At 37.5% G+C, this 18,801-nt stretch overlaps 1 protein-coding gene across 1 annotated transcript in view; it reads left to right on the top strand.

The window, feature by feature from the left end:
• The window catches only part of nid2a (nidogen 2a (osteonidogen)), a 42,963-nt gene that overhangs the window by 7,420 nt on the left and 16,742 nt on the right, over window positions 1-18,801 (top strand). Inside the window, 11 exon segments of the mRNA XM_058748821.1 lie at window positions 619-768; window positions 3,570-3,815; window positions 4,197-4,397; window positions 4,952-5,179; window positions 10,702-10,848; window positions 12,956-13,084; window positions 14,478-14,603; window positions 14,693-14,920; window positions 16,156-16,383; window positions 17,266-17,502; window positions 18,326-18,562. Coding sequence (XP_058604804.1) covers window positions 619-768; window positions 3,570-3,815; window positions 4,197-4,397; window positions 4,952-5,179; window positions 10,702-10,848; window positions 12,956-13,084; window positions 14,478-14,603; window positions 14,693-14,920; window positions 16,156-16,383; window positions 17,266-17,502; window positions 18,326-18,562 — 2,157 coding nt within the window.

Raw genomic sequence — 18,801 nt, 5'->3', positions numbered from 1 at the left:
AAAAATTGTACTGTAAAAATAAAAAAACTGTACTGTAAAAATAAAAAAAACTGTTAAAAAATTTTAAACGATAACTCAAAATATTAATAATAGTATATAAATAATACTGAAATAACACTGTTAGCAATTATCCAGCAGTATATACATAATTATTATACACTGAATAATATTGTAATAATGTTTTTGTCACGAAAGAACACTTTTAGCTTTGCAAATTAACATATACTTTAATATTTGCAAATGGACACATAATTTACTGAGCATTTACACCAACAAAATTACACAATTTTATACAAATTTCATTTCTTTTTTCTCTTCTATCCAAAATACCATTAATGGCCAAAAGGAATATCAGTTAAATACAAAAACCTTAAAATTCTCATACATGGGCATGCATGCAAGTATTATTATTACAAGTCTGTCTTTTTTTTAATGCGTTACTTCGATACATATATTATTTGATTCAGTATTGTGACTTCCTATTATTCAGTATTATCTATCAAAACAATCCAGAGAGAACTCAAGATTGTGTAGGAGTTAACCTATGACTTATGACTGAGTTTGACTTTACTAGCCTATTTAAGAGCAATTTGTCTCTCTTTCCGCTCTCTCCTGCAGTCATCCATTACTCAACCGATAATAAAGAGACATGTGAGCGCTACCAGCAGCAGTGCAGTCAGAACGCACGCTGCACAGACTATTCCACCGGCTTCTGCTGTCACTGCAACTCAGGGTTCTACGGCAACGGCCGCCACTGCCTGCCAAACGGTAAGACTGCTGTAAAAAGAGCCGTTGTAAAAGCTACACATAACATGACCTTGTTCTGAAAGTATGAACAACATTCGCAGCACATCTCTGGGGATATATTACCAGTGTTTCTCTTTCCAACACACTATTTTATGAGTAAAGATGTATATTTTTCTAACGCAAAGGAATTTGTAGATAAAATTTTGATTTGGTATGCAAATTCCAAACAGTTATTTCCTATCAAACTTCGTCTTTTACTGACTGCTTCACTTGCGTGCCTAGTGGCTGCTAATTGTCTGTAATTGGCGAACACTTGTGTTAACTGGCTGCGGTAATACCCACTACTTATTCCACAGTCTTTTTATTAAGAGTTGTGGCTGCCACATCAATTTTGTGGGAAGTTTTGTCGGAAACACTTGATCTTTTGGAAAACCTGAGTGGATTTCCCTAGTGAATCATTCAGCGGCCCTCATGGGGCTTGAGGAACAGGATCTTTTCAAGACAATGACATCACATTGGCCTTGTATGACTGTAATTTACCTGTGAACATCGACTCCATGCTTATGTGTGAAAGAAATCTTGAGCCCTGTTTCAAAGTCAAATCTGGCTTGTGCTGAATGACAGACATTTGTGTCTGAGAGAAAATATTCAGTGGAAAAGCTTCCTCAGCTGTTGGATATGCATGTGTATACAGTAGGAGCTTTGTGTGGCCAGTGAGGGAGGTGGTGTAGAGGGAGAACTATCCAAAACCACTCTGAAACAGCTGAGTAACTGGAGAAATTGTAGCTTTTGAGAGCAGTTTGTAGATTAAAGAAATAGTTCACCCCAAAATGTTTTGTTTTTTTCGCAATAAAACCTTGCCAAACCCCTACTCTCAAAACACACAAACACACAAAAAAAATGTCATACAGCAAAATAGGGATGTAACGATGCACCCTGAGCTAGTTGAAAATCGATACAAATATGTGACAATTCAAATCAGTTGAGATGTTAAATGAATTGCGATACAGTTGGGGGAAGGAGTTTATATAAACGGAGTGTCTATTTACACTTAGTGCAAATAGCCTGCCTTGTTGGCAGAGGCTGTTTACACTAACTTGGGATTGGGATAGTCAACATTATAAAAAACGGCTATGAATCATCAGCTCCAGTGGTGCAGATGGTAAAGCTCATGCTGTGGTATTTTTGACGTGATTGACCCGGGTTCGAATCCGCCTTTTGCCAAGCTTTTTTTCCCTCCCTTTTCAAAGCTCATATCACATCGTAAAGGCATTTATTTTCTATAAAAGTTAAGGAAATAAACAAAAAGTTGAAAATAAAGTATCGGGTAGGGTTAGGGTAGGTGTAGTGAGGGCTTTATTGTACCAATAATGTGGCATCCATTTAATAATTTGAATTAAAATGATAATTTACACTCAATATGTTCATTATTGCATACTGTTTTATAATGTAATACAATACTGAAGTGCAGATAATTGCCACTATTTGCAACAAGTAGTATAAATAGCTGCTATTTTAACATAGTGTAAATAGAATCTATAGCTATTTGCACTTAGTACAAATAGCCGCTGCCTTATGTATTCCTGAGTGGAACTGAATGTCTTCAGAAAAGTTTAGATAATATTTTCCTTCATCTTGCCTTTGTATAATGCATATTAATGTAGTGTTCATAACCACAGCTGTTTTGTTTACAGCTGCAAACAAGGAAATGCTGTACCGCTGCTGTTCCATAAGCACCACCTGCTGTCAGAGAGTGAATTTGCATTCTTTTTTTAATTTGCCCTTTTTGTTTCGCCAAGATATTTTATGTAGTTTAATTTCACAGAGCTAATAATATAGATTAAAAAACTGCTCATGCTGCATGTATGCAGCATCTTTGTTTGGATTGTGATTAAATTACAGTGGTTGCTTCTAATTTGACATGGAAGCTCCTAACGGGCAAAGCCTTGGTTTGTTTACATGAAGAGATTTCATTTGTCTTAAATCTCATTTTGTTAAAAAAATTTGTCATATCATGAAATCAGTATCATGAATTGTATCGCATTGTGAGTTGAGTGAATCATTACATCCCTACAGCAAAAGCATAGTCTGTTAATTTACCAATACTTATGCAATATTCCCAAGCCTTCTAAAGCCATACAGTTTTTTTTTAATGTGAAAAAGCCTTCCTGTAGATCGCGCTTTTGAAAAATATTATAACTAAAACTTGAATGTACTCATCCTCAGGCCATCCAAGATATAGATGAGTTCATTCATCGTAACAGATTTGGAGAAATTTAGCATTAATCACTTGCTCACCAATGGATCCTCTGCAGTGAATGGGTGCCGTCAGAATGAGAGTCCAAACACCTGCTAAAAACCTAATCCACTTGTAATCCACACGATTCCAGTCCATTAATTAACATCTTGTGAAGCGTAAAGCTGCGTGCTTATAAGAAACAAACCTTTCATTAAGGTTTCATTTTAACTTGAAACTGTTGCTTCTGGCTAAAAACGAGTCTTAAAGTTGTGTTTATCTATGAAGATTATCTTCATGAAAAAAACATGTAAGAAGCATAAACTTTGGTTGGTCACAAAGCTTAGTTTCTGAAATAATCCAAAAGCCAAAGGAAAAAGGGAACCAGGGTGATGCTAACTTCCGAACTAGCCTAAAAATATGTCATCCCTTCAGCACTCTATTGGTTTCTTCTGAATTTCAGCACATTTAATCCTTATTTTAACCTCTCAGATTTAGTTCTCAACTGAATTATTTAGCTATCCACATACTTGCAAAAGATCATTATAAGTAAAAGTTTTTGATTTTATCTCCATCTTGTCCTCAGGTGCTCCTCATCGTGTGAATGGAAAGGTCAGAGGGACTGTACTGGTGGGTGGCACAGCAGTGCAACTGGACAACATCGACCTGCATGCCTACATCGTGGTGGGTGATGGACGAGCGTACACTGCTATCAGTGAAGTCCCAGAGCCAGTGGGCTGGGCCCTCATGCCCATCGCCCCCATTGGAGGTCTGTTTGGTTGGCTCTTCGCCCTGGAGCTGCCAAACAGCCTTAATGGCTTCAGTATCACTGGTGAGGTTCTCATTTTCTACTTCTTTTATGGTGTAGAATGTTTGTTAAACATATGGCGTCCTGCTGAGAGATTTTAGGCTTAGAGGTTTTGTTCTCGCTAATAGAGTCCCATAAGGGCTTTGCTCGTCTGATATGTACTCAACCACTTCCCCTAATTTAAGTCAGGTGCTCCATTATATAATAATATGTTTTCACTTTGTATGAAAAAGCCTGTTTTTTTTCTTTTGAAAAACACCTGAATGTTCATCAAGCACCATTATGGGTCACAGCTCCCATCTGGATCTTATTTTGTGATATTTGTTTGCAGTAAAATGAGTGAGCAACAACACTGCTCTTTAACTACCTTTAATCATGTTGAAAACCACCATTTCTGTTTTGCAGGTGCCGAATTCACTCGCCGTGCTGATGTGACCTTCTATCCCGGTAACCAGCGTCTCAGCATCGTCCAGACAGCTACGGGTTTGGATACCCAGAACTACCTCAATGTGGACACTCATTTACAGGGCAGTGTTCCCTTCATCCCTCCTGGTGCCACGGTGCAGATGGAGCCATTTAAGGACACCTACCATTATTATCCTTCATGTAAGTTCTAGAGGAAGTTTCCTTAGAAATATTAAACAGCAAAACAGTTTTCAATATAGATAATAAGCAATGTTTCTTGATCACCGAATCAGCATATTTGAATAAATTCTGAAAGCTCATGTGACACTAAAGATTATTTTACATTTTAATAATGTTTTATAATATTACTGTGTATTTTTGATCAAATAAATTTCTTGGTGTGCATAAAAAATGTTTCAAAAACAAAAAAAATGTTATCAACCCCAAACTTTTAAATGGTATAAGTTATGGACTTGTGGAGAATGGATTAGTTATAAAAAATAAAAAAAAAAGGAAAAGGAAAAGAAAATGTAAGCTAAAAAAAGAAAGATCTTGTGACGTCTCCCGTCTCCTCTACTTCCTTTCGGAGGAAGTTGTGTCTGATCTTGATGCACCCTAAACAAAAGCTGTTCTCATGTTGCTGAACGTGAGGCTGCTTAACAATAAAATCCTGTGGGATTTTGGGTCTAGAATTGAAGCCCAAAGTTTGCTGTGAATTGCTTTCCTCTAAACTCTTGCCTTTTTCCTGTTCTCAGTAATTACCTCCACATCCGTGCGTGAGTTTACAGTCGTGTCAGCTGAAAATGGAGCAGAGACCCACACTTTCCAGGTCAAACAGAACATCACATACAGGGACTGCTCTCACGGGCCCCGCAACAGACTGGAGACACTGGAACTGAGAATGGAGCGCATATTTGTTATGTACGTCAAAGAAGAACGCATCCTTCGATACGCCATCACCAACAAGATCGGCCCTCTTGGAGGTAGGCTGCCAGCATAGGGAATGAATACCCTGATGGAAACATTAAGATTGCTGGTCACTATTTTACAGTATGTTGTTTTTGTCATTTTTGATGTGAATGTGCTAATGTCCCAGTCAAGTTTGTTGAAGTCAGGATGAAATGAAAGTAGCAACAGATCTTTTCTTCCATAATGTGACGTGCATTCAAGTGTAACAAATTATCATAAAAAGAAAAAAATATGGGACAGGCATTTGTTTTTTTGCATCAGTCGTTGATTGGATGTTGAGGTGTGGGCGTGTATGTGAACTTTAAGGGGCGGGGTTTAAGCAGACTAAATGTTTGGAGAAGTCCAGCACATGTTACCAGAGAGAAGTCTATCATTTGTGCATGGATTAATTGTTTATAATAAGATCTATAGCATGCATTTAGAAAATAGATAGGCTCAATTTTGACTTTGTGTTTACTGTCCATGTCCATGGCCAACCAGCTTCACCAACTATGCTGGCGAACACCATAATTATCCTGGTCCATCTGCTAGTCCAGCACTTACCAATACAAACCAGTTTGAAAATTTTTTAGTATTTGCATTTTTTAGCTTGGAAACATAAGTATGAGATTTCTAAAACAACATTTTTAATTTGACAGAATCTGTATTTTTAGTAATTTCTTAGTCTCAAAAAACACTGGGTTTAGGCTACTTTATTTTTTTTTAAAGAGGGTTAGCATATCTTTTAACCCTGGATTGCACAGCAAAAAGTATTTTGTTTAGCAGCAGACAACCAATTTTAAAGTGCCTCAATTCTTGCCTAATTAATTATTCAGGAACTTTGTGCAGTTACAGTAAGGTTCATATGCTGATCTTGTATTTTTTGTTGTTGTTGTTGTATTTGCTGATATAAATGCTGATTTACATTGTGACACTTTCATCATTCGACAAGCAGTTATTTAAAAGTTTTTCAAACTCATTAATATGCAAATAAGAACATTAAAAAATAATTCTGAAACATTTTTCAGAATTTTCAGGACCTGACTTTAGAACTGAATTTTGAAACCTAACTACCCATGACTAATTACTATCCCAGGGTGAACTATGTGAAACATGTTACAAAATAACCCCGGATTATATAAACTCAGGGTTTGGAATTACACCAGCTTTACAGTTTCAAGTGTGGGAAAAGCCCATCTTTTGTTTATTTTGGTGTCGTCTTCTCAATTTTTGTGAAAACAAATCTGCATAAAACCTTCCTTACTTATTCTCCCTATATATGGCCTCCTGCTTGTCCTTCATTTAGTCTGACCCTCATTTTTGGCATAGTTTCTTTATTAACATGCTGACTGATGTGGCAATGAGATGTCTGGCTCTCACACAGGACTTACATTGGCATGAGTTCAGCTGCCTTCCCATCATGCAAAATAGGAGGTCTAAGATAACCACCCCGAACCACCTGCTGCTTTCTACCACAGCCCGGCATTAGACAGCAGACCCAGGGGCTGGAGAGAGGGGAGGACTGCACTTTAAATTAACTATGTCTGTGAAGTGAGCCTGTGGCATTTTACAAGGCTTTGTGTGTGCAGTTTGTAACAAATCCCTTTATCCAGCGAGTTCCTTTAAGGAATAATTCAAACGTTCCTTTTTTAGCCCCTCGATTAGTGACCTTGTAAGGCTGTGTAGTTCCCAAAAGAGGATTTAGTGGGACGATGGTGGTTTGTATGACCCTCTGGTTCCTGGCTGGTGCTGTAGATGTTGACTTTAGGATGATAAGTGGGGCTGGGATGAGCATATCACCAGATGTGTTGTATCTAGTCAGTGGGCCGAATAAGATCCAGTTTCCTAGAGTTGCACAATCGTCAAAACCTGATGTGACCTTCCTTTCGTTCGCAGTGGATTGCAAGTTTATATGTGAAGGTAGAGCATCCCTGCATTGCATCATAATGAATTTACTCTTCACCATTAGATGATAAACACATAAACTAAACCTCATTTAGGATAAAAAGTGATTATTATGCAATTATGCAATTATGCAAGAGTCTATTGTCTGAGGTAGAGATTTTGGTCATTTTGGCTACTTCGAACCCTGCATTCAAATTGGACCGGCCAATATATCATCAAAACATTAGAAGTGAATTGTTTTTACTTGAAAACCAGCTTAAATATTGTTTAAATTGGGTAAAACTATTAGAATTTTATTTATTAATTCAAAATAACAATTTTGGATATTATTGGCCAATATTGGATATTATTCACTCTCATGTTTTTACACTTAGATTACCTTTATCATTATCTAATGCTCACTTGAAGTTAATCTTGTAATCTTTAGCAAATCTCAAAAATGAATAACTGTTTTCATGCTATACATTATAATGTTGTGATTGTCAAATTCCCTTGTGGCATTTAAAATGTGTGATTTTTAGTTTTTTGTGTTTTTAATCAATCAATCAATCAGTCAATTAATTTTTTTTTTTTTTTTAATTTAATTGGATTATGGATAATAATGTCCTTTTTATTTTATTTTATTTTATAGGAACAAGTTGCTGGATTTTATGGCAAATAATAAGATGAACTATGGTTCGTCACCTAATATGTTGTTTCTTAATCAGATCATGCGCTCTTAGAGTGTTTAGTATTTGTTGAGTAAAATCTCCTCCAGATGTTGATATATAGTCTACATAGTGAGGGTGATGAATCTCATACTGCTGTTATTATTATGTTCACTCAGATAAAGTATTCATAACGGGGTGGTGGGTGGAGGAATAGTTGTGGAGTGATGTTGTGGGAACAGAAGGACACCCCGGAATCCCTGTACCCAAGAGAGTCACGCATGGCCTCTGGCCGAGGCTGGAAAACACAGCTGCCACTGTCTGTCCAGTGTGTCCGGCACAACTGACGTATGGTAATTAGACCAGTGCTGACACATCTAAGATATTAGATTAGACTGAGGTGGATTCACACGCTTATATGTGACCGTATATCATGTCATTATGGTCCTGCTGACTGTGAATATGAAGAGCTGGATCTCACATCTCAGTGATTTCAGAGCAGCTGTTAGTGTTTCATGTGGTTGATGAAGTTTTTTTCCCACAACCTTGGCTGATGGAATTCGTTCAGGGCAAAGTCAGTTCACTAGGTGGCCATCTTGGGAACTCCCTAGAATCTTTTTTCTCGTAATGCAAATTCAACTCTTATCTGTGCCTTCAAAGTTTTACATTTTGTCAGTTCATGCATTCCATGGGAATCAAACCTATGACCTTGGCATTGTTAGCACCATGATCTGATGTTTGAGCTACAGGAATGCTTGAAACAATGTAATCTGCACCAAATCAAACTGTATTTCCCAGACTGGTTAAACTAATTTCTAGGAAAAAGAGGAATATCTCTAGTTTACCTGAAAGTTAAGACTTCTAAACTTCCAAACATTATATACAGGATTGAAAGAAAATATTCTACATTTTTAAGATTAATTAACCGTGAACATTGTAAATGTAGAACCATAGGGAACATTTTTATGCTTAAGCTGACCAACATTTTTTTAGTAGCATGGATGGTCTAGAAACATGTCTTACTTGTGTAAATCAAATTATACTTGAGTTTTGGGTTTGTTTAGATGAGTCTGTAGAACAATAATGGTCAGTGTGTTAGGTCAGTTAATCGGATTCTGTTTCTTCTGGCACAAGTCCTAACACCTTTAATGGGTCTGAGCTCCAAAACCCCCATCACACACTCTTGAGATAAGTATTGTTGTGTGAACTACACGAGGAGTGTTTCTCTCCAATTTGGGACAGCGGTTTCCCACCTGGTCCATCCACTCCCTTCGTTTTCCTCAAAGTCTTGTGTTAACCAGCGCTCCGCCCCGCTGGTGTGCCGCTGTCCCTTTAATTAGCACAAAGTTGAAAACAACCCCCCGACCCACTTTGCCAACGTTTGTCCTGTAGTTTCTCTCCACTTTTCCCCCTCCCCTGTGGAGTCACTTTAAAGGGGACCGTCTTTCTCGTTCTCTCTCACTTCAAACAAAAGTCTTCCTGTCTGCCTTTGATAATTGGCCAAATTGGTCCCTGGCCTGGGGTGAGGAAATCAAGCTGTTTTTAATGTGAGATGAGTAGGCGTTGGGTGGGGGTGAAGGTGGTCCGCATGGCCCAAGGGTCCCAACAATGGGTCCCTGATGGTAGGCTGTATGGGTAAGAGCACAATGAAGTCCTGTTGTCTCGGAGTAAGAGGTTTGGTAATGTCACTCGTAGTTTTAGTAATGGTGTGTGAACCACCCTGAGTTTTAAGACCCTTTTAAAGGTGCTGTGTTTTCCAGGTCAAGTACTTTGACCTCCAAGGTCAAATTTAAAGACCATTTGAAATCGTATAGGTTTGTCGGGAAGCAAAGTGTTCACACCTCTCCATATGTTAACACCTTTGAATGCACATTTATCACAAAGACTCTCATTACTCAAGGTTTGTGGTTTTATAACATCACTCAGAATAGTCATGTCTGTTGAATTCCCTCTGGCTGTGATGGTTGTAGTAGTGAAGTTCCCTTAGTTTTTTTTATTTAGTCATTTTTTAACGAAGCCTCCACTCAGGATGCTGATTTTGGCTGGAGGTTTTAAAACATCTGCAGTGACTCACTCATCAGTGAGTCACATTTCCAGTGTATGTTCCCCATTGGTGAGTTAGTTTAGTATCTTGAATAAACAGTAATGCAATCAAACAGTATTATAAACTGGCACAAATCACTATACACAGAGATTCTGAAAGGGGATTTTTGCAGCGATGCCGTAGAAGAACCTATTTTGGTTCCCTCGGTAAACAGTTCAAGGAATAGTTCACCCAAAAGTGAAAATTTGCTGAAATTTTACTCTCCCTCAGGACCTCCCATGATGCAAATGAGTTTGTTTCTTCATCAGAACAGATTAGGAGAAATTTAGCATTACATCACTTTCTCATCAATGGATACTCTGCAGTGAATGGGTGCCGTCAGAACGAGAGTCCAAAAAGCTTATAAAAACATCACAATAACCCACAAGTAGCCTCCAGTCCATCGATTAACATCTTGTCAATCAAAAAGCTGCATGTTTGTAATAAACAAATACATTTTTTTCCTAACATTTTTAACTTCAAACAGTTGCCTTCAGCTAAAATGAGTCCTCTATCCATAATATTGTTTTTATGTTAATGATCTACCGCTTTGAATGCTCAAGCTCTTTAAAGTTGGGTGGATTCTGATTGGCTGTCAGTGTTTTTATTGTTCATCAGCTGGAAAAATTTGTTCTGAAAGTGATTCCAACAACATCGTTCCTCTGTGTCATTATCATTATAGCTATGGTGTGGACTTCCTTATTCTCATAGGGTTAACAATTATTACAAACAATTATTGTTATCATCCTTGGTGTGAACGTGCCTTAACTATTGAACTCTATTGCCCCCCTTTTATAGAAATCTTTCACTTTGCTTTGCTTTGCTTTCTATGGGAGATTACATAAGAAATTATTTGTAGTGACATTAGCTTAGTTTGTTGCATTGCTATTTATAATTTGCTTGGCTTCACATCTTTTCACAGCTGGAGACCCAGAGCCAGAAGATGTAAACCCCTGTTACTCTGGAAATCATGACTGTGACACAACCGCACAGTGCGTGCCGGGCGAGGGACAGCTGTTTTCGTGCCAATGCGCCACAGGTTACAGAGGAGACGGTCGCAACTGCTATGGTAAGAGAAGTCTCTCCCTGCACAAACACACACGCTTGAGCTGTAAATTCAATTCCAGGTCCTTGACACTCTGTTTAATCAGTCGAGGGTCTGGAATACTCCGGGAATACTTCCTTCATTAGAGCCATGTATCTGCGTAACATCAACACTGCAGGTCATTCAGAAGTGGGGTCATCACCACTGTAGTACATCAGCACTACCAGATGTTTCCTATCTAGTGAGGCAGACGCAAAGTAGAGGAAACCCTCAGTGAATCATGAATGCGCCCAGGGGTCTTTCCCCCCGTCTGCTGTCTCTCAACTTCTTCCTCCCACTGTTACCAAGCCAAACAACAGAAAGACTAAACACTCTTTAGGTGGAATGTGGGTGATCTGTGAGCTTGCGGTGAGTCTGAGGAAGATTTGTAAGCGAAGACACATTTCTGTGGCGTTTCTGTTTGAGCTGCACACAGAGGCCACATCCTCAGCTTTAAGCTAGTTGGGGGGCACAGACCACCTGATATTTCCTCGTTTGAAGAGGGCGGAGAGCAAATCGCACCTCCCCTCCAGAAAACTCCCTATGTACTCATACAGATGTGCGTTTTTTTTTTTTATCTTGAGACTCTTATTCCAGATGATATTTGACATGGAGACATAATGATGTCTGATTTGAGATCAAATTGTGTTTTTGAGTCGATTCTGATTTAGTGATTTGGTTGAACTGATTCACAAAGCAAAAGAGAGCTTGTAGCTGTTGGGCTGCATAAATAGCTTTTGAATTGTATTGCCATCTTATTACAAATTAAGATGTCATATTTCTAACTTGTCAGGGAATATTAACTTGACAACTACATCAGTGCATATTTGCATAATATCAGAAATGAGAAGAACGATGCAAAATCATTTAAACAATTTCTTAAAAAGTTTTTTTTTATAAGTTTTATAAAGCTTATTTGCATAAGCTTATTTTCTCAGCCGTCACATTGCTGAACACACCATTTTTAATAAACATTGCATTTTTTTTTTTACAAGTAAAACTGTAAGTTGGAAATAATATTGTGGAGTAATTAATTCTAATACTAAAATAATATTTCAAATCTTATTAATATTGGTAAACATTTTTGGTGGTTGCTGTTAAAAATTCCCTGATGCAACCTAATTGGAAACTCTGCGCTTTTACTACAAAAATTAAATTTTTTTAATCAATTTTATTTGATTCAGTGAATTGTTCATTTTAACTGGTTGTTTGGAACAAATTGATTCAAATTTGACAATTACATTTTTTTGTGCATAATTGTTTTGTTTTTTATGTTTATAAAGCTCATTTGCATAAAGTTGCACTTTTCTCAGCATTGTTACATGCCCATAAAACAATTATTTTCTCATTGGAAATGAATAGCTTATTGCTACTTTGTCTCTGTTAATCAGTATATATGTGAACACCCCTGAAGGGATGATGATTTTTTCCAGTAAAACTGGAAAGTTGGAAAGAATATTACAGAATAATTTATATTAATGTAATTATTATTATTAATATTGGCAGCAATTGTTTATTTTGTAACCTCATTCATTTTATTTGATTCAGTGAATCGGTTCTTTTAGAAGTGTTTCTTTGGAATAAACCATGTGAACAAAGCGATTCATCAGAATGAATTGGATTTCCCAGTGCGGCTGTCTGCACTTGATTATGTGTGTGCGAGTGTGTTTTCTGGCATCATGTTCCTATTAGAGGATAATTTTATCACCTGTCTGAACTCTTCACTTTGGAGTAGATAAAAGGGGTCAAGGAAAGAGAGCAGAGAAGAATCAAGAGAGAGAGGGGGATCGTGTGTTCCTTACCCTCCCTGTAATTAGCAATGATCAAAACCAGGTCTCCTGCTGACCAGCTCTTAACCCACCCAGAGCCTCAGGCTTTTTCCCACGCACTCCGACAGGGATGACATCCCTCGCTATCTTCCTCTGTCATCACAAACGGCAGGATCGAGGCATGCTTTATCTCTCCAGCACCTGAATGACATGTTTGACGCACACCAAGGCACCCAGCGTCCAAAACAATGAATCTTGTAATGTGATCGGTTAACATTCGAGTATTATGGGTTGTAATTGAGCAGTTAATTCTCACTCTGTAGATGTGGATGAGTGTGCGGAAGGTCTGAGCTCCTGCGGTGCTCATTCTTACTGTGTGAACCTGCCTGGAAGTCATCGCTGTCAGTGTGAGAGCGGATTTGAGTTTGGATTTGACGGTCGGACATGTCAGGGTAAGAAACATCTTCATTTCCTGTGCAGTCTGTGATTCGACACAAGTCTACTAAACTTGTGTATTCCACATTGGATATTCTTATTTATTTTTCAGAGACAAATGCTTTACAGGAATCGGGCGGCTTTGAATGAAAGAAAAAAAAAAAAGTCATGTCATGCAGTTATTCATATAAAAGTACTGTATGAAAATTAAACTCCCAAAAACGGCCTAAAGTAATTATTTCATTATTAAATTAAATGAAATTATTATTATTATTTTTATTGGCCCAAGCCTAAAACTGAAAGTTATCCGTGATGATATCTTAAATAAAATAGTCAATGGCTTTGTTTGGAAGTATATAATACAAGTTATACTACTACTTTTTATTTGTTTGGACTAAAAGGATTTTTAAATTTAATATCAATTATTTAAATCTTTTAACCATTATTATTATCTAATTAAAAACATGCAAAATACACTACCTTTCAAAAGTTTATAATCAGTACGATCTTCTTTTTTGAATGAATTTAATGCTTTCAACAATGCCTTCAGTTGATTAAAAGTGACAGTAAGGACATTTGTAATGTTACAAATGATTTCAAATAAATTGTGTTTTTTTTAACTTTCTATTCATCAAAGAATGTTTCGCGGTTTCCACAGAAATATTAAGCAGCACGACTGTTTTCAACATTGAAAATAATAAGACTGAAATAATAGCTGTAGAATATTTTAAAATATAAAATAGTTTTTCACAATATTACTGTTTTCACTGTATTTTTGTTCAAATAAATGCAGCCTTGGTGAGCAACACCAACCTTTTGAATGATAGTGTAACTTTTTTTCCAATGTAAAACTGGATGTGGCATTAAACATGCATAATGTGACAACAATTTGGCATCTTACTGTTTTGAATGTTTATTGCTATATATTCTACTGTGCACTATATTGCATACTATATTGCACAGCATGCGTCACATCTATATTAGCTTCTCAGAACACAGTCAGCAGTTTATATGTGACTCAGACTGAGTTGTGTGCTGTCAGCTGGATGTGATGTGTCGCAGAGGTTAAATGTTGGTAAAACATAGGCTCATTCTCTCAGCTGAATGCTGTAGGTGAAGGGTTTGCAATGCAGAGAGAGGCATGGGTAACCAGAGAAGCTGGGGAAGGGAGTGTATTTTGAAACAATGACCCAATGTCCTCGCTCAGGGAATGTGCGTAGGAGACGCGCAGCTGAAGAACACAAGGGGGTCAGAGGACAGTTAACTCTTCTCCTCTCTGACGGGATTGTGGGAGTTTGGAGCCTTCAGGCAACAGCTAGAATGACTCAGATCAACATCCTGAGAAACGCACTTAATGCGCTGTTTGTTGCGTTCTAGAGTGAGTGTTGTGTTTTGTGGTGGTTTGTGCAGATGTGGATGAGTGTCGTGACCAGCCATGCCACACCCAGGCCTTGTGCTCAAACAGTCCGGGATCTTTCCAGTGCCAGTGCCAACCGGGATACCATGGAGATGGTTTCCAGTGCCGCCCTCAAAATGGTAGTTGTTTGTAGTTATTTAGATTTTTAACATTGTTTTATTCAAGTAAAGTCCAAAATTCTATAATATCTGGTTTATTTGCATTATAGGTCGCCCCAAGACCCAGTGTGAGCAGCACAGAGACAGACTTCAGAGCGGAAATGGTGGTGTTCGTCCTATAGGAGCCTTCATCCCTCAGTGTGATGAGGAGGGTCAGTACAGGCCGCAGCAGTGCCACGGGTCCACAGGTCACTGCTGGTGTGTGGACAGTAGAGGACAGGAGAGAGCGGGAACCAGAACTCCACCTGGAACCCCATCTATTAACTGTGATGAGCCTGGTAAGAAATAGTCTACAGCAGAGGTGTCCAAACGTTTTACTACGAAGGGCCAAAAGTCTAGTTGAAAGTATATTTTACATTATATCTAACTATATTATTTAAAAATTTTGTATTATTATTATTATTTTTTTTTTTTTTTTCTATAATTAAATAAAATAGAATAAAGATATGCTTCAATAGCATGTTTTCCCCTATTTTTCCACCTTCTTGTAGACCAACTTTGGCCTGTGGGCCCTGGTTTGGGCATCTCTGATCTACAGGAACTTTTATTTTTGGGGAAATTTATTTTTTGTCACAGTCCTCTCTATCCAAGTCATTTAAATAATATTTCTATTTATTTCTTATTAATTAATTGTCATGGGATCTGTTACAATTACTCTTTTTGTTTGGAATAGACTAACGTTCAGAAGTTTGGGATGAATAAGATTTTAATTTGTTTTTGAAAGAAGTCTTATATGCTTACCAAGGCTGCATTTACAGGTATTTGATCACAAATACAGTAAAAACAGTAACATTGTGAAATATTATAACAATAACGGTTTAAAAAAAATTAAAATGTAATTTACTCATGTGATGGCAAAGCTGAATTTTTTGAATTCATTACGCCAGTCTTCAGTGTCACATGATACTTCAGAAATCATTCTAACATGCTGAGTTTATGTTCAGGAAACATTTCTTATAATTATTAGTGTTGAAAACAATTGTGCTGCTTAATATTTTTGTGGAAACTGGATTGTTTGATGAACAGAAAGTTCAAAAGAACATCATTTACTTTAAATATTTGTTTTTGTAACAATGTAAAAGCCTTTCCTGTCACTTTTGATCAAATTTCATGCATCTTTGCTCAATAAAAGTATTAATTTCTTTAAAAAAAATCCTCAGTACAAATTCGACATAGGCTAGTCATCTGGGAAAACAGGCCCTTACCCTGAGTTTAAGGAGGATAGCATAAAAATGTGAAGAGATACACCTTTATTGTTGTAAACGTATTGCATTCAGCTTTGGAAAAATGCCGGATTTTAGGAAAGGTCGAGGTTTGTTAAAACCACCTGTGTTTACATGGGCAATATTAACATCTGCAATATTATGGTCAAAACAGATAATAACTTTATTGGAGTTTAGAGTTTGGCAACTCTTAAACTTGCACAAACCCTTTCATTTCATATAAACAAAGGGTTGTGCAAAGGAGTGTAATGAAGGAATAACAATCCCTTGTGTATCTCATCTGCATCCAGTGCGTCCCAAGACCCAGTGTGAGCAGCACAGAGACAGTGTTCGTAGCAGAGATGGTGACGCTCCTCTGATAGGAGCCTTCATCCCTCAGTGTGATGAGGAGGGTCAGTACAGGCCGCAGCAGTGCCACGGGTCCACAGGTCACTGCTGGTGTGTGGACAGTAGAGGACAGGAGAGAGCGGGAACCAGAACTCCACCCGGAGCCCCAACAATAAACTGTGACGAGCCTGGTAATAAATAGGCCTCTCTTAATAGGTCATCTGTCCTATTATATATAATTTTTCTTTTTTTTTCTTTTTTATTAATTGTCATGGGATCTGTTATAGAGCCGTAGCAGTTGCTCTCTTTTTTTGGACTCTCCAAACTCTAGATGCTTTGCAAATTGCAGATGCTGTTATTTTAACAGCAATTTATATACTTTTTTAGTATTTATTAACATTTTGACATAGCTTTTATTTTTATATTTTCAGTTTAAATTTTGTCTTTATTTTAGCGCATGTTTTAGTGATTTTCATATGTATCTATACATATATCTATTGATTTAAATTTATTTTAATTTTAAAGAGTTTTAAGTTTACATTTTTCATTTAATATGTGACCCTGGACCACAAAACCAGTCTTAAGTCGCTGGGGTATATTTGTAGCAATAGCCAAAAATACATTGTATGGGTCAAAATTATAAATTTTTCTTTTATGCCAAAAATCATTAGGATATTAAGTAAAGATCATATTCCATGAAGATATTTTGTAAATTTACTACTGTAAATATATCAAAAGCTCGTTTTTGATTAGTAATATGAATTCTTAGCAATGCATTTTGACAACTTTAAAGGCAATTTTCTCAATATTTCGATTTTTTTTTCACCCTCAGATTCCAGATTTTCAAATAGTTGTATCTCGGCCAAATATTGTCCGATCCTAACAAGACTGGTTTTGTGGTCCAGGGTCACATATTTGGTTCTATTTTAGTTAGGGGGGTTGAATGTCATGAGAACCACCAGAAAGATTAATTTTATCAAAAACTCTGTAACTTTATTGAAGTAACTTTATGGCTGAGATTTTTCTACTGAGGGGTGTGATGGAAGAATAATAAACCTCTTTTCTATCCCAAGTGCGTCCAGTGCGTCCCAAGACCCAGTGTGAGCAGCACAGAGACAGTGTTCATAGCAGAGATGGTGATGCTCCTCTGATAGGAGCCTTCATCCCTCAGTGTGATGAGGAGGGTCAGTACAGGCCGCAGCAGTGCCACGGGTCCACAGGTCACTGCTGGTGTGTGGACAGTAGAGGACAGGAGAGAGCGGGAACCAGAACTCCACCCGGAGCCCCAACAATAAACTGTGACGAGCCTGGTAAGAAATAGGCCTCTCTTAATAGGTCATCTGTCTTATTTTATATAATATTTACATTTTTGAATTAATTAATTGTTCATGGGATCTGTTATAGAGAGGTAGCAGTTGCTCTTTTTGTTGGAATATCTCCAAATTCTAGATGCTTTATAAATTTTAGATGTTATTTTAATATAATTTATATACTGTTATAGTGTATATATTAGAATTGTGATAAGGTTTTATTTTTATATTTTCAGTTTTCCTTTTAATTATATTAGTCTAAAGAGGCTTTCGCACCGCATAGTTCTAGGAACTAGCCTGCAGTAATTTCGTGATCAGAGCTGTTTTTGTTGTGTGTCGTGGGTTTCGTGATAATGGAAATGGAATGTAAACGCAAAATTTACGCGATTGCAAGAGCAAAAACTTGGGCTAAGAGACTAAATTTTTTATGACAACTTGCAGTTACATATCATCGAAGCTGAGAAAAGAACACAACACTGCAGACAACAGGTAAATGCTGTTATCGATGTTTTCAATGTTCGTGGAGCAAATATGTTTACATGGCTTTTTAAAAATGCCGGGTAGCTGGTGTTTCGCATGCGTTTGGCCAATCAGCAAACACTTACATCACTGATAGTTCCTATAGAACTGTTTTAGACCCTACTCTGAGTTCCTAGAACTAAAACCGTTCCTAGTTCCTGTGGTGCGAACACGCCAAAAAGTGGGTAGTTCCACAATTAGTTCAGGTACTGTGAAAAGGTTCCTGTGGTGCGAAAGGCCCTTAAGTTAGTTTTTCTACTGAGGGGTGTGATGGAAGAATAACAAACCTCTTTTCTATCCCAAGTGCGTCCAGTGCGTCCCAAGACCCAGTGTGAGCAGCACAGAGACAGTGTTCGTAGCAGAGATGGTAACGCTCCTCTGATAGGAGCCTTCATCCCTCAGTGTGATGAGGAGGGTCAGTACAGGCCGCAGCAGTGCCACGGGTCCACAGGTCACTGCTGGTGTGTGGACAGTAGAGGACAGGAGAGAGCGGGAACCAGAACTCCACCCGGAGCCCCAATAATAAACTGTGACGAGCCTGGTAAGAAATAGGCCTCTCTTAATAGGTCATCTGTCTTATTTTATATAATTTTTCTTTCTTTTTTTAATTAATTGTCATGGGATCTGTTATAGAGCCGTAGCAGTTGCTCTTTTTTTTGGACTCTCCAAACTCTAGATGCTTTGCAAATTTCAGATGCTGTTATTTTAACACAATTTATATACTTTTTTAGTATTTATTAACATTTTGACATAGCTATTATTTTTTTATATTTTCAGTTT

Source organism: Onychostoma macrolepis, chromosome 17, assembly GCF_012432095.1.
Source record: "Onychostoma macrolepis isolate SWU-2019 chromosome 17, ASM1243209v1, whole genome shotgun sequence".
NCBI classification, from domain to species: domain Eukaryota; kingdom Metazoa; phylum Chordata; class Actinopteri; order Cypriniformes; family Cyprinidae; genus Onychostoma; species Onychostoma macrolepis.
The sequence above is the reverse complement of the archived record's forward strand: the minus strand, read 5'-3'. Positions and strand labels throughout refer to the sequence as shown.